Raw genomic sequence first — 16,301 nt, forward strand, 5'->3', positions numbered from 1 at the left:
TAGGTTCAGCGATTTGGTACTAATTGGTGCTGAGTTTTCTTTCTTTTTCTTCCTTCCTCCCCTGTCGTTCTGAGGATCAAACTCAGGGGCTCCCATATGCACAAAGCACTCTGCCAGTATATCCCTTCCCCAACCTATGCCTTAGTTTTCTGCATCAGCAATTAGTGTTTGTTGAGCACCACTGTGTGTCTGGCACAGTGCTAGGAATGAACAAAACGGGCAACTTCCTTGCTTTCTTGGGGTGTATCATTTAACAGGGAAAATCGACAACAAATACTTAAAATAGTGATTTCAGATAACAATAAATACTGAAAATGGAAAGGAGAGGACCAGGGAAGGCTTCTTTGCAATGCTGAATTTGAGCTGAGGCCTGGAGAATAAGAAACTAGCTACATGAAGATCACAATCAAAGCAAGTTTTACTCAAATATATTTGATCACTACTTCCCCAGGCACAGTTTGTGCAGTTCTGTACAGGCTGTGAACAGAAGTCCAGATTCATGCTCTCATGAGACTGGCATTTCTGTTTGCATGAGTGCAGAAGCAGGGATGGAAAAAATAAAACATGGTGGTGTAAAAAAGGGACTCAGTAGGGTTAATTTTGATTGAGTTGATGACATTTAGGATATCCAGGTTTAAAAAAAAAAAAAAAAAGAGTACCTATGTTAGGCCCTGGTGGTGGGAAGTATTTCAGGCAAAGGTTAATAATACCTAGGGCAAAGGCCTCAGGAAAGATCTTGATGTATTGAGGGAAGGGGGCATTTTTCTGGATCAAGGTAAGGTGTATGGTAGGTGAGGGTATGGCCCATATAATAAGCCTTTTTTTCTTTTCTGAAGGCTTTTTGAGTTAGCATAGAGTTGGCTTTTTAATCTCAGTGCAAATTAAAGACCATTAGAGATTTTTAAAAAAGAAAGTAACATGACTTGACATTAAAAAAAAATCTTGGAGTATATTAAAATACTGTATTAAGACGTTAACTGTGGAGACAGATCAGTTAGTTAGGAGGACTTTCCCAGGTAAGAGGATATGTCGTGGCCGAAAGGTGGTAATGACTATGCAGTAAACAGATTAAAGATATAGTTGAGAGGCAAAGATTTTGGCTGGGTTATACAGGAAAGGAATCAAGTAAGACTTAAGAGTTTTGTCCTAAACAACGAGGTGGTGCATTTACTGCGATGAACAAAACCGGGGAAGACAGAGAATCAATGAGTTCTACTCGTAACTAATAGTTTTTATTCATTGCGTGCTTAATATGCGCTACTGTGCATAATTTAGATTTTCCTCCCCACTAAAAATTCACAACACTGCCAGTTAGTGCTTTAATTTTTTTTTTTTTTTTTTTTTTTTAAGAAACAGGCTCCGATTTGGAGGGTGGGGAAGGTCTCACCGATTTGAAGTGCTGGAAACCAAGTCTGAACTCGGCTTGAGTCGGTCTGCCTCCACGGTCGCTTTTCTATAAGCAAGCGGACCTCTTTTTCTACGAAACCGAGATACTGCTTACGGGGTTGCCAGGATACGGTAAAGTGAGACCTCCCAAGCGAGGCGTCCCAAGCAGCGTTGGCGCGAAGTAACAGCCCCGCCCCCTTCCGCCACGGTCCCTCAGCGCCGGCATCTAGTGAAATTTCAATGTATTTCACTGGGAAATTTCAAGACTTCCAAGCTAAAACCTCCTTCTCCCAATTGGTCGGTTCTGGTAGAAAAGTCTCGCGATTGGTGAAAAACCCAGGGAGTCGATAAGAAAGATTTAGGGTATCTCGGTGCCTTCACTTGGCGCCAATCCCTGCCTTTTACGTAGTTTTCTTCGACTCACAGGAGCCGGGCCTGAGCGGCTTCTTGTGGCGTCGCGATCCTTTGACGTTTCCTCTTCCTATTGGCCAGAAACTGCGGCTGCAGTTCTGAAGCCTAACTGGCTACCCGCACCGCCTCGGAGGTGAAGTGTACTCTGCTGATTGGCTCCGAGGTGCCGGCCGCGTGTGATGTCCCAGGCAGCGATTGGCCCTCGCTTACTGGGGGCTTCTCTCACCGGGACTTGGGACTCCCGGGAAGTGGACTGGCAGAGGCGGGGGGCAAGCTAGCTGCCTGCGGACCAAGTAGGAGAACTCCCGGCGTGAGGCGGCCTCACAAGGCCGGGAGCACTGGCGAGACGACGCGGCGGCTGCGGAGGCTGTGAGGAGTGTGTGGGACCGGGGCCGGCACTGAGGAACCATGGCCCCGCAGAACCTGGGCACCTTTTGCCTGTTGCTGCTGTACCTCATCGGGGCCGTGATCGCAGGGTGAGGAAGAGGCGGGCACGGCGGGCATGGGGCCCGAGAGTCAGCTTTGCTGAGGAGGAGGCAGGGTGGGCATTGGGGAGGGAGAGGTGGGAGAAGCGGCATGGCCACACTGAGGGAATGGAGAGGGATATCCTTTTGGTACGGCAATGGGGCGGAAGAATGGGTAGGATAGTGTGGGCCAGGCTTTTGGGATACGAGGGGAGCCTAGCGTGTCACCAGTGAGAGGACCTTAGATCCAGAGGCCCTGTAGGGCTTTGCCTAGAACAGTGGGGATTGAATACAGTGCCAAATACAGCAGCTGAGGTTTGAGGGGAGTTTCAGGGGAGGAAAGTGGTTGCGAGCGGAAGCAGTGTCACGCAGAGCTGGGGAAGGAATAGGACTCCTGACTAGTTGAAGATAGTGACAGCGCCATGCTGATATTGAGGCGATGGACACGCCTTCGGTCAAAGAGGTGTGTTGTTGTACCCTCCTGAGTTGAAGCAGAACATGGTGCAATGCTGAGTCCGGGGCAAGCCATTGAAGAGCTGTCGACATTAAAGTGGGTGTGTTGTGACACCAGTCAGAGGGAGGATCTCAGGTAGGGAAGCAAACCCGGGACTGAAGAAAATTTAATTGGGAAGCAGCAAGACCTTTTAGAGAGCTCTTGAACTTCCCAGCTTCTTTACTATTGAGACAAGTGCCTCACTGTCTCTCTCCATGGTACCATTTTCAGAATTCAAATGGTGTGAGTGAGAAGAACAGTTCGCCAACAGATAGTAAGCTGGGGTTTTAGCCACTCTATTTATGAATTATGTAACCTTGAAAGAAATTTAGATATTCTCATCTGTAACATGAAAGTAGTATTGTGCCATCCTTATGCAGATGGACTCTTAAGGATCCAGTCAGCCTTTAACATTCATGATCCTATACTCCTGGTAACCCAAGATATAGTATACCAGGCTCTTATTTTTATTTTATTTATTTTTTTGTATTTATTTTTTAGTTTTAGGTGGATACAATATATTTTATGTGATGCTGAGGATTGAACCCAGTGCCTCACCCGTGCTAGGCGAGCACTCCCACTTGAGCCACAACCCCAGCCCATATTTTAGAATGCAAAAAACAGTAGGTCTCATCTTCGAACAATTTATAGGTTTTTCTGAATGGGGAAGGTACTACCTAGCATAGTTTCAAAATTTAAGAATTTCTTACACAAGTTTTTTTACCCTTTGCATGTAAGTTTAAGCTTTGTTGTCATTTTTTCTTGTGAATCATCTTAAATTTCTAAAAAATTAACTTCTCCTAGATAATGCTTTATTGGTTTTTTTTAACTATACTTTTCTTTGTAATATTTACACATAAAGCTACAAGTACTCTAGAGTGTTTAATAAAATGCTAATATTAAATATTTTAAATCTTGTAGGTATAAACTTAAGTAAGTCATAAAATAGTCTCTTAGTGTAATGTTGATGCTGAGCTAAGCTAGTCATTTTCTCCCTACATTTTTCTGAGCTGTTCCCATTTTTACATGAAAACTACTGAAAATGAGTATAAGTTTCATATTTTTCTCTTTCAGCAAAAATACTATATCCAGATGGGTTTTATTTTGTCTTTAGAGTTGCTATTTGGGCTTTGACTTAACCTTTATTTTAACCTCTAAATTTTATTTCAGTCACTTTCTCTTTAATATTTGTAAGTGTTTCTATTAGGACATTTATGTCACATTATCTTTTTAAATAAAGAAAACCATCCTTTGAGATTGATATTTGACCTTTGGAAACAGTCAGTAGTCATCTGGAACCAGAAAGGGAAAAGGGGGAGAGTTAATTGCATTTTATGGTGTTATTGCCCAGAAATGACATGTGACCATAAAATAAGAAAATAGTTTCCTGATGGAAGGTAGTTGTAAAGAAGGTTACAGCCAGGTGTGGTGGCACATACCTACAATTCCAGTGACTTGGGAGGCTGAAGCAGGAGGATCACAAGTTCCAGGCCAGCCTCAGCAACTTGCTAAAGCCCTAGTCAACTTAGCAAGACCCTGTCTCAGAAAATGCTAAGGGCGGGCTGGGGATGTGGCTCAAGTGGTAGCGTGCTCCCCTGGGAAGCGTGTGGCCGGGGTGCGATCCTCAGCACCACATACAAAACAAAGATGTTGAGTACGCTGGGGAAAAAAAAAAAATAATAATAATAAATATTAAAATTCTCTCGAAAAAAAATGTTAAAAAAAAAAAAAAAGAAAAGAAAATGCTAAGAGCTAAGAATGTGACTCAGTGGTTAAGCGCTCCTGAGTTCAATAACCAGCATAAGTCTGTGTGTGTGTGTTTCATTCCCATTTTCTAATAAACAATGAAGGTATATGTGAAACATGCACGCACACCTTTATTTTTTTGTATTTCTTTTATATTTCATTTTGTATGTCTTTGCTTAGACACAGACCTAAATGAAAAGGGGTAAAAAACCTTTCACTTTTAAAAATGTAATATATAAATCTTTTTAATGATGTGTTTTCTCTGTTCCTTCCCAGGCGAGATTTCTATAAGATCCTGGGGGTACCTCGAAGTGCCTCTATAAAGGATATTAAGAAGGCCTACAGGAAACTAGCCCTGCAGCTTCATCCTGACCGGAACCCTGATGATCCCCAAGCCCAGGAGAAATTCCAGGATCTGGGTGCTGCTTATGAGGTGAGTCAAGAAAAAAGATAAGTATAAACAAAAGCTATGGATATAGAAAAGACCATATAACACAGAGAAACACTTCATTTAGGTTACTTCTATTTAGAAACATATAGATAAAAGTAAAAATAATACTTGGAGCTATGCTGTACTAGATATTACATTCTTATTAGTAGATGTCATTTCCAATCTTTTTAATATTATTTTAATGAGGGGATTAATGTTGAAAAAAATGAATGAAAGTATGATTGAGAGATTAATAATAGATTAACTGATTGATCTATCAATCTATCAGTTAAGGAAATTAAACCAGAAATACAAAGAAAACCTAAATGAGGATTGCAACCTAACATGCTCATTAGGGACAAGACAAATAACAGGCAGAGGTGTAAGATAAAACATAACAATGGATATTCTGCCTTCATTCCTTGGGAATTAATACAGACTGATGAAGATTGTTATTAACTGAAGCCTCTGGCTCTCTTTCAGTGGAGCAGATGTGACTGAACCCCAGTCAGTTTTTGCCATAAACAAATGCAAATATTATCTTGCCAGATCTACTGATTTTTCAAGAGAAGTTGGAAATCTACATTTTTATATAAATTCTCCTTATTGTAAAAGTTTTGGTAACTAATTAAATTTCTTTATTTTGCAGATCAAACAAAACATAGGTATAGTTTGAATTTACAGGCAAATCTAGAGGTCAAAACACATGCAAGGATAATGTCAATCTTCACAAGGATACTGTGAAATATAGTAGAGCTAGACAAATTTTTATTCCCATTTCCTAAAAGGCACAGAAAAAATTTATTAAATTCTAAAAGTTGTAGATTGAAATTTTCTGAATTCAAGTTTAAAACCCTGCATATTGAAAAGGCTGGAAAATAATATGATTTTTTTTTAATGAGGATCTCAAAATAAAAATTTTTTTTTTTAATCCTCCTAGATTAAAAAAAATCTACTGAACTGAAATCATCTTATACCATATGAATCCTAGAGCTACTGGGGTCTCCCTTTCTTCTCCCCATAACTTCAGTGATCCTACACAAGAGAAATTCTTAACCTGAGGTCTATAGATAAATTTGAGAGGGCTTATGTCCCCTCTTAAATTGTATGTAACATTTTATTATTTATGAGTCCATATTTTATACTATATTTTCTAGTTCTATTGTTTGCTAAGAACCCAATAGTCAAAAATATTTTCGAAGGAAGTTGAACTTACATTTCTTTATAAACAATCTATCATGGTCTTTATTCATGACCTAGGCAGGCTATGCATGTATCATTCATGAAATTGCAGTTTATATAATTCTACAACCTCTCTAGTTACTAGTTCAGATTTTTTTTTTCCTTTGTACCATTCAAGCTTGATTGCCTTTTACCTTAGGTAAATGAGTGTTCATTAATCAAAATCTCAGTACACTACAAAGAGTTCTATGAATACCAATTTGCTTTCTCTACTGAGCTGGGAATATTTCTGGCTTTTTAATTAGTTGAGAATCTGCATGTTGGTTGGCCAATCTCTGCACCACCGCCCCACCCCCACTTTAAAAATACAAGAGGCTGGATATGGTAGCATCTTCCTATAGACCCAGAGACGAGGGAGGCTAAGGATTCTTTAAGCCCAGTGGTCAGGTCAGCCTGAGTAACTAGTGAGACCTTGACTCAAAAAGAAAATAATAAAAAATAAAAATAAGTAAAATAATTTCTAAGACTATTAAATAAACTGCATTCCTTAGAAGAAAAGTGAGGAAGAAGTGAATGACAACTTTACAGGTAGTTTTTTTTTTTTTTTTTTTTTTTTTTGTGGGGGCTGCGGTTATAGAAGCCTCTGGTATCCAAAAAGAAACTTACTTAAAGCCAATCATTGTGCAGGGTTTGTTTCTTTATCTAGATAAGATCAGCAATGCAGACTTAAAGATGAAAATATTGGGAATCCAGATTGTGGAATAAGTTTGTTTCAGGTTAACTCTGTCCATTTCTTCTTCTTCAGAGTATCTATTTTCTTTCTTCCCCCTCCCCGCCACAATACTAGGGATTAAACCCAGCGCCTTGCACATGCTCTACATGTGCATGTGCAAGTGCTCTACATGTGCATGTGCAAGTGCTTGCGCTTGCAAGTGCTCTACAACTGACCTATATCCCAGAGCTATTTATTTATTTAAAGGCAGGGTCTTGTTCAAATACCCAGACTGGCCTTGAATTTGGTATCATTCTGCCTCAGCCACCTGAGTAGCTAGAACTACCACCACACTTGTCTTAAAGTACCTGTTTTCTAAGGATTTTTGCCAAAACATTTCTTTCTCTTACCTGATCTGTTATAGTGGCTTTATCATAGTGCTGCTGTGGTTACTTCTGGACTAACCCATTTCTCTTTGCTTTTAAGAATGCTCATTCTCTTTTACATTTAATATATATCCTTCTAAATATGTCTTCAATGTTAGTAAATGTTTGCTGTGGCTCCTTGCACATCTTTTAGACACTGAGTCAAAAGTGTGTGTTATTTGAATATGTCAATCAGGGTTTGAAATAATTTTCTCCTTTGTTTCTCCTTTAGTCTCTTATCTAAGTGGGAGTTCATACATAACAAAGGAATATCTTAAAGCTGTATAATTTCCAAAGGTATATGTGTTGCTGTGACTAAAATGGAAGCTTTATTTTTCTTTTTGCTTAATATGAAAATTTGAAAGTATAAGAGTTATTTTTCTGTATATTCTTTGTTATCACACAGAGTGGGTTCAATGAGAAAGCATAAACCTCTCTAAACTAAAACTTACAAATTTCTTTTTAAGCAGTGAAATTGACTATATGTCAGATAGAGTTCTTTCACAAATGGATTTCTACATATACCAAACTTGAAAAATAAAGCAGTATAAATCTTACTGAAGGGCCTATTATTCTATTCCCTTGACTTGCCAATCTCCTAATGTGTGTATATTGGGAGGCATAGACATGTGAGGCCCAACTATTAAGACTGTCCTAATTTAGTGCTTCTATCACTGATGATAGTCTGTCATAGTCATATTCTAGTTTATAGTTTGGAGAGAAAATATAGTCTAGTAGTTAATAGCATATTTTCTCTCCAAACTATAAACTAGTAGTTAATAGCATAAGCACTGGCTTTAAACAACACAGAAAGTAAACCTGAGCAATCCATCCCACCTCTTTCCTGGTACTTCCCCAACCTTCACAGCCATATCATTTAAGTATAAATTTTAAGTAATTAGGTGAGGTTTGATAATGCTAAATTAAAAACATTAAGTAAGCAATGTGAAATGGAAAATTCACCAAAGAATTTAGTCTGTTAGAAAAAAAATAACTTTATAAAAATGCTTAATACCATACACAATGAAAATTACATTCCCCTGAAATCTTAAACATAGTATCAGAGTGAAAAAAACAAACATAAATATGAATGTACCTTAGCTGAATATTACCAAGTATGGCTTTTTCCTCCACTTTTATCCTAGGTTCTGTCAGATAGTGAAAAACGGAAACAATATGATACATATGGTGAAGAAGGATTGAAAGATGGTCATCAGAGCTCCCATGGAGACATTTTTTCGCAGTAAGTAATGTACCCACCTGCAAAGGATTAGTGTCCAATAATGGATCACTTAGTGACTTAATGAGCTAAATTATTCTTTTAAGCACAGAAGAGAAAAAAAAAAATCTGTTCTTATATCCAGAGCTACCTCTCTTTCATCCTATCCACAAGAATAGGTAGTTTTGATAACCACCATTGGGGAAGGAATTAAGTAGAAGTTCTTAATCTCCTGCTGCACATGGCTATCTAGGAGAGCTGGGTGGTTAGAATGATAAACCCCTCTTCTTTTTGGAGCCCACATTATTGATATTTGAATCTCCATATATCATAATTCTGTGTAGTAGATCTCACCTGGAGTTCAGGTCTGAAGCTTTTATAAATAAAAAGATATTTAAATCTGCATTTTTATGGGGAGAGAGTTTCTTTCTTCAGATTCTTAAAGTAAGAATCGGTATTGCATACAGTAGTTTTCCCCATTTAGTATTTAAGGGTGATGGTAGATTTTTAGGACTTCTGAAAATGTGTGAGTTAATGATTGGGAAATCTTCCTCTTCTCTAGGATTAATTTAGCTGTTTTGGCCTATCAGAAAAGTGTCTATTCTCCTTGGCTTTTCAAAGTGCTATCTAGGGCATACCTGTAATCCCAGCAATTTGGAAGGCTCAGGCAGGAAGATGGCAAGATCAAGTCCAGCCTCAGCAACTTAGCAAGAGATTGTCTCAAGATAAAAAAAACTGGAAATGTAGCTCTATGGTAAAGCTCCCATGGGCTCAACCCCCAGTACCAAAAAACAAAAACAAAACAATAAAGTACTCCCTAGGGATGTCAGGAAGAGAAAAGACTTCCCCTATTTCCACCCCATCTTACCTCCTTGCTTTTAACATTGAGGAATACATTCACCAAGGTTGTTTGGTGGGAGAGGGGATTATATAATTGTCATACCAATATCTGAAGCTTCTTAATTACACCAGAGATCAACATTAATATTAGAATACCTGCACAAATGAAGGTCACTGTTTTTTTTTTAATTGCAGATAATTCTTTTTTTATTTACAAAAGTTAATTTTGATCTTGTAGAGGCCAGAACTTTTCCTTAAGGATTAGAATTTTATTAAGCTGATGCTAAGCTGATGCTTTTTTAGTTTATTTAAATATGTGCCCAGGATTTTGGTACACAGTAGTAGCTTCTTTCATCAAGGTTAACTGCTAAAAAGCACATAAAGTGAACATTATGTATGTTTAAAATTACCCTTAAAAATAAGTTTATCATTAAGCTCAGCTTTATACAGTGTTATGTATACTATACCCTTTCTCAATAAGTTCACTATGGCTGGATTTTCCTTAGTATCAAAATAATATTATTTCATTGAGTCCAACATTGACTTCATTGGCATATAGTATGTGTATATGCTATACTATTTGTATGGACCATATTACTTTTAAAAGTATTTTTTTTCTTGTGGGCATCAATATAGTTACAATGTAGTTGATATTATATAAATTATAATTGTGTATGATATGACTTCAATATGTGGAAAATGTCTTTGACTTGTACATTGTATTGATAGGAAGCATTGTTTTATAAATTTGAAAGAAAACTAAATAATTGTAACAAACTCATATTTCTTTTCTGATAATTTCACACTTATCTACAGCTTTTTTGGAGATTTTGGTTTCATGTTTGGAGGAACCCCTCGCCAGCAAGACAGAAATATTCCAAGAGGAAGTGATATTATCGTAGATCTAGAAGTCACTTTGGAAGAAGTATATGCTGGAAATTTTGTGGAAGTAAGTTTAAACAATATGGCTATTCATATTTATTTCCAGAACTTGAATTTTTGACTAAAAATTAGAAGTTTCAGAGTACCTGCTCTTTTAGAGAATGGGGGGGGGGTGGCTTAATCAGAATCTTTGGTTCATGATGCAGTTGTCATTTTTTTAATAAACTCAAGATTGCTCAGATTGAGGTTATTCATCTTTTTCAAAACTCTGGAATGGATTTTACAGCTTGACTGCCTACCTTCCCACTTTAGTTCTGCCATATATTAGTTATGTGGCCTGGATCCTTTTACTTTTACGTGCTACCTTTACCGCACCTGTAAAATGAAGATAATGATATGACCTGCCTTGTAAGGTTGTGAGAATTAAATGAATATGTGAATGCGCAAAAATGTTTAGAGTATTCCTGGACAGGTTTGCTATAAATGTTTGCTTTGATTATTATATTGTTGTTGGCTATAATTTATCCTGTTGACTTGGGTTTTTATATACATAGGCTATTAGGGGTTTTACTCCAGGCATTTTTGTCAGCCTGCTGCATGAGTTGTTACCTTGTGATTACGCAAAAACAAGATTACTTTTCTTAATACATATTAATTTCACATACTTGGTGGGGTCAGATATTTGATTGCAGTCAACTACAAAGAGATGATCATTGTGTTTCTTCCAGGCATGGTAATGTGTCTGAACAAAGGTAGCACTGGAAAGTAGTCCTGGATTGAATTGCCTAAAACAAGGAGGCATTTTCATTAGTTTAATCATAGGTTTAGATGGTAAACACAGCAGCTTCTGAATGCTGTGGTTGTTCTTCAGGGTTATGCTTTACACAACTCAGATTTCTTAAGAGATAGTAAAATCTATGAACATTTAGCTCAGTATCACTTAGTTGTGGCTTACAATTCTAATGCTCATGTCATATACCTTATATTTCAGTTCTCTTCTTTTTTACTTCCCTCTCTTCTCCAATTAAAGAATTTGAGTCATTTAAGTATATGTTTACTTCATTCCTGTTTGAGGGCTGATTGTACTCTTCAAAGGTTTCTGTCAGCTTTAGGTTTCCCTGATCGGTAGCTTGCCAGAGAAGGGGAAATTCCAGTACAGATGTGAGTAGAGTCCTAATTCATTAAGGAAACTAAAGACTGTTTCATGCATTTCTTAGGTAGTTAGAAATAAACCTGTGGCAAGGCAGGCTCCTGGCAAAAGGAAATGCAACTGTCGGCAAGAAATGCGGACCACCCAGCTGGGCCCAGGTCGCTTCCAGATGACCCAAGAGGTAGTCTGCGATGAGTGCCCTAATGTTAAGTAAGTGAAATCACCTCTATGGTTCCACCAAGAAACACTTGGATAATCTCATTTGTCTAATAAAAATTTAATTGTCCATATTTAATTCTCCCTTCCTCTTCCATCAATGTTTCACCAAAGGATAGAGCAAATAAATGTACATTTTAAAATTTTTCCTGAAATATTTTTTCTCTATATATCCTCTTTTGTTTCTGAACTAATAAGCAATGCCCTTTATTTCCAAAGATACGTAATAAATGTTAATGTTTCCTTTCTACTTGGACTAGTAGAGCAATCTTATATGTTTATGTAATACACAGTGGCTTTGCCCTGAATTTTGTCATGAAGAAGATATAAACAGATCTGAGAGGGCTTTGTGAAGTAGAGGTATACTAATAATCAGAAAAATACACTAATAGTCAGAAAAAGCTCTGATAAAACAGATAAAATTTTATCTATGTTGGGGGTTACATTTGTATTTTCATTTTCTTTTCCTTTTTTAATTCCTTTGTCCCAGATTAGTGAATGAAGAACGAACGCTGGAAGTAGAAATAGAACCTGGAGTGAGAGATGGCATGGAGTACCCCTTTATTGGAGAAGGTGAAATATTGATGTTTTTATTATCCTAACTCTATTCTCTTCTTATGAATACCTCTCACTTCTACCTCAGCTCATCTCTTAGTGACTGCATGGTAAATGAATGTATAATTTCTAATACTCTTCAGCCAGTTTTAGGATATAGAAAGCCTTTTATTACCAGCATGCTTAGTCACAGAAGCATTAGCATTACTGATTATCCTTTGACTATTAAGGCCAAAAGTTACTGTCAGATAGTCTAAGTTTTATCAAAATTTAGGGTGGCCAGGCCTCAATAAATAGATTAATTTTAGCTCAACAATGAAAGAGGATATATATGTATAATGGGACATTAATTATATGTTCTCCAAGCTCACTTTTGGACTTAAACTTAAAATTCTAAAAGGAAATAAAGCTTTAAGACTGACTCCAGGTTCAGAAAATTGGTGAATCATTCTTTGTTTAGGAATTAGGTCAAGTTATTTATTGCTGTGCCTGAAGCACAGGTGATCTTCACTAATGACCTGAAACTTGATATAACCAGGCTGAGACTGTACCCTAACAGACTTGATAGACCCAGTGCCTTAGGTAGTGGTTTTAAAAATTCCTCTCAACTGTCCAGTAGATTTGTAGTCTTATACTTGTGTGACTTCCTGTATTCTATAACCTTCTGTAATCTGCCCTGACCAGGTGAGCCTCATGTGGATGGTGAGCCTGGAGACTTACGCTTCCGAATAAAAGTTGTCAAGTAAGTGATCGAATTTTAGAGGCCATCTTTTCAACCTATGCTTCTCAGGTACATTAGATGATAGAGATAATGCCTCAAGATTTTTTTCCTCTGTTTCATGCCCATAATACCACAAGTGATTATTTGTAATTCTTCAATAATCCTGAAAATTTGGGATTGGGCCCTGGGATTTGAGCTTCAGTTATATATTCACTTAGGACATAAAAATCCAAAAGACATTAGAAAGGAGGAATAGAGAAAAGGAGCTATAAAAGAGAGGCATACAGGAATAGGGAACCAAGGTAAGCTGTGATTTTAGCTAAGGGTCTACTGTGCCATTCAAGAATGGGAGGTTTCTCCATAGGAAGGAACTTCTATTACATAATATTCAGCTTCTCTGTTTAGAAAGGCTGGTGGGACAGTCATTTTGTCCAGGACTTGTGCTTTCTTGTTGATTATTTCTCTCTTGTTACCAGTTGGATACTTCTTCATGTAAGAATTATTTGAAACAGGATTCCCACTTGAACATGGGGAAACAGTCTGTCTGTGCACTCTTTATGTTCAGTGATTATTTTTTCCCAGCTTTTCTTACCTACCTTGTCTTTCTCATCACTTCCTAATAAATTGGAACATGGGCTATTCCCTGAATAAACCTGGTACCTTCTCAAGTCTTTGTCTTTGCCAGAATTCCCTCTAGCCTGTTCCCCCTTTTCCTGCACTGGCCTTATCTGCATCTAGAGCCCCCTTGGCCTTGTGAACCCAGCTCAGGAAACCTCCACAGACCTGTTTCTGAAGCCCATCTCCCTAGCCCCTGCTACCAAACATCTTTCTCTCTTTTCCATAACCTAATGACTGATAGTTTTCCTTACATATATATATATATATATATATATATATATATATATATATATATTGGCTTCTGCTGATTGTAAACTCTTTAAGAATAAGGTTTAATAAGACTTATGTAGTTTTGTTATCTCAATTAATGCTTTACACAAAAGTGTGTCTAATAAGTGTTCATTGTTTGAAAGAATGGTGTTCATCAAGATCTTTCTAGCAACTTTTGAACTCTTCCTAAATACATATGGAAATTAATTATTCTTTGTCTTATTCTGTTTTTAGGCACCGGATATTTGAAAGGAGAGGAGATGATTTGTACACAAATGTGACAATCTCACTAGTTGAGTCTCTAGTCGGCTTTGAGATGGATATTACTCACTTGGATGGTCACAGGGTAAACAAAGCAATTTTGCTTCTTTTTAAAGCCTTTATGTGGGTGATTTTAGATTATTTCAGTCACTTCACTTGTAGAGAACCACAGAGACTTCTGCCTTCTCTCCTTACTCTGCTGCTGAATGTTCAGCAATAACAGTGCCACAGGCCTTTTGCTGCTTAGAATTGATTACACAACCTTTGACAGTCTTGTTCTTAGAGTTTCCAAGTTTCTATTGGCAAAACCTTATTATTATTTCTTTAAACTGGCTTATATGTTTGATTTTACTTTGTGTTTTTTAAAACCTTTTTTTTTTTTTTTGTACTTTTATCTTAATGATGTTGACCCTCATCCTTTCTTTGAGCTATGACATTAGCTTTGTGTACCACTGTTCACTAGAGCTGTGTGATGTACTTTGGGTGTGTCAGTCCTGCTTCACTACATTCCCTTTTGCTTTTTAGGTACATATTTCCCGGGATAAGATCACCAGACCAGGAGCCAAGCTATGGAAAAAGGGGGAAGGACTCCCTAACTTTGACAACAACAACATCAAGGGCTCTTTAATAATCACATTTGATGTGGATTTTCCAAAACAGTTAACAGAAGAAGCAAGAGAAGGTATGGAATATAATGAGTGTGTGTGTGTTTGTGTGTGTGTGTATGCCTTTGCACATCTGTGTCTGTGTGTTATGTATATGAGTATAGTGACCATAAAAACCCTCCAGTGGCATAATGTATCAGCCATTAATAATAGTGGAATACAAGTATAGGAATGAACAAACTTGTGTTTCTCTGTCAATGCAATAATAAAAGTCCTGTGGTAAGTGTGTTAAAGGTTGAATGAGCATGCTTTGAAACCCAGTATGTTCAGGAGTGAAGCAGACCTACTTAAAACGAATGAGCTAGACCAAACTGTAAAAGGGAAGCCATGTACTATAAGAAGATGAGAAGCTTAGAAATGACTGTGATAACTGGCTGAAAAGGGCCCAGTTTGGTGTTGTTAAATAATAAAAGTGGTTAAAAAAAGGTAAAAATTGAGAACAGAGAAGAAATGAAAAACTTAGCTGGAGAGTTTTCTTTCCCTTTTGATTACCTCCTTTTTAATTTCCTGGGGTTTGTGGGCCTCCCCATGAAACATGCTGTTTAAACTCTGGGAAAGTCACATTTTTGTTAAGGTTGTCATGTGTTCTTTTTCTTTTCTTTTTTTAGGTATCAAACAGCTACTGAAACAAGGATCAGTGCAGAAGGTATACAATGGACTGCAAGGATATTAAGAGTGAATAAAATTGGACTTTGTTGAATATAAGTGAATCGGCGATATTTATTATCTGCAGGGGTTTTTTTTGTGTGTTTTTATTTTTATTTTCAATATGCAAGTTTGACTTAATTTTTTTTCCTAATAACCGTCATGATATGAATAAGAGGGCTTGAGTTTGTCCATTTTGCATTCAGACAAGAATGACCAGCAAAAGGTTAACTAATACCTCTCCCTTTGGGAATACAATGTCTGGTGCTGCCACCTGAGTTTCAAGAATTAAAGCTTCAAGAGAACTCCAGGAGCAAGCGAATAAAAAGGGTTGGAGATAATTGTTAGTTATTTCATTCAAAATGCCAACTGGAGAAGTCTGTTTTTAAATATATCTTGTTGTTATTTTTTCTTGACTCCTGTTTCTTTTCTCCTGTGAGCTAGTCGGGTTGTTCTCCCATAGGCAAGAAGAACACACAAGCATGCAAAAGACTGGTGTAATCCAATTCCCATACCCCATGAAACACACATGGAATCTTGTAGCAAAGAGCTTAAAGAAACAAGCTTAGGGACTAGGATATATGAATCAAGATTATATGAAGATCTAATTGTCTGGAAAAATATATTTCCTCTCATTTTATTTGGGAAAATAAAATCTGATATAGATATTTTACTGTTTAGAAAGCACTTTTCATGTACGTAATCTCAGTTAAACCCATGATTATACTGACTCTAGAAAATGAATTTAGAAAGTAGAGTTGCAAATTACATTTGTTTCTTCCAGTAGCACCTGATTCAAATGGCATGTGACTTGAGTACCTTTGGCTTTTGACCCTCATTTGCTTTTTTACTTTGTACAGTCACATAACGCTCTACTTTTTGTGTACTCTGGACCTCTTGCCTCTGCTGGTAAATGTTTCATTGCTGTTATATGGGGGAGGGGTCCAACTGTCACTGGAGTTGCACAGCATCCCTGCATTTGGTTCCACAGCAGTCAATACCACTGTTTG

General features: G+C 37.4%; 1 protein-coding gene across 1 annotated transcript; it reads left to right on the forward strand.

The window, feature by feature from the left end:
• The first annotated feature begins 2,013 nt into the window (after window positions 1-2,013).
• Window positions 2,014-15,701, forward strand: Dnajb11 (DnaJ heat shock protein family (Hsp40) member B11). The gene is made up of 10 exons (XM_076867842.2): window positions 2,014-2,273; window positions 4,777-4,933; window positions 8,395-8,492; window positions 10,125-10,257; window positions 11,408-11,550; window positions 12,047-12,129; window positions 12,796-12,853; window positions 13,955-14,066; window positions 14,507-14,663; window positions 15,255-15,701. The coding sequence occupies exons 1-10, from the start codon at window positions 2,206-2,208 to the stop codon at window positions 15,317-15,319; spliced, it is 1,074 nt and encodes a 357-aa protein (XP_076723957.2). The 5' UTR covers window positions 2,014-2,205; the 3' UTR covers window positions 15,320-15,701.
• The last annotated feature ends 600 nt before the right edge of the window (window positions 15,702-16,301 follow it).

The sequence above is a fragment of the Callospermophilus lateralis genome, chromosome 10 (assembly GCF_048772815.1).
Source record: "Callospermophilus lateralis isolate mCalLat2 chromosome 10, mCalLat2.hap1, whole genome shotgun sequence".
Lineage (NCBI taxonomy): Eukaryota > Metazoa > Chordata > Mammalia > Rodentia > Sciuridae > Callospermophilus > Callospermophilus lateralis.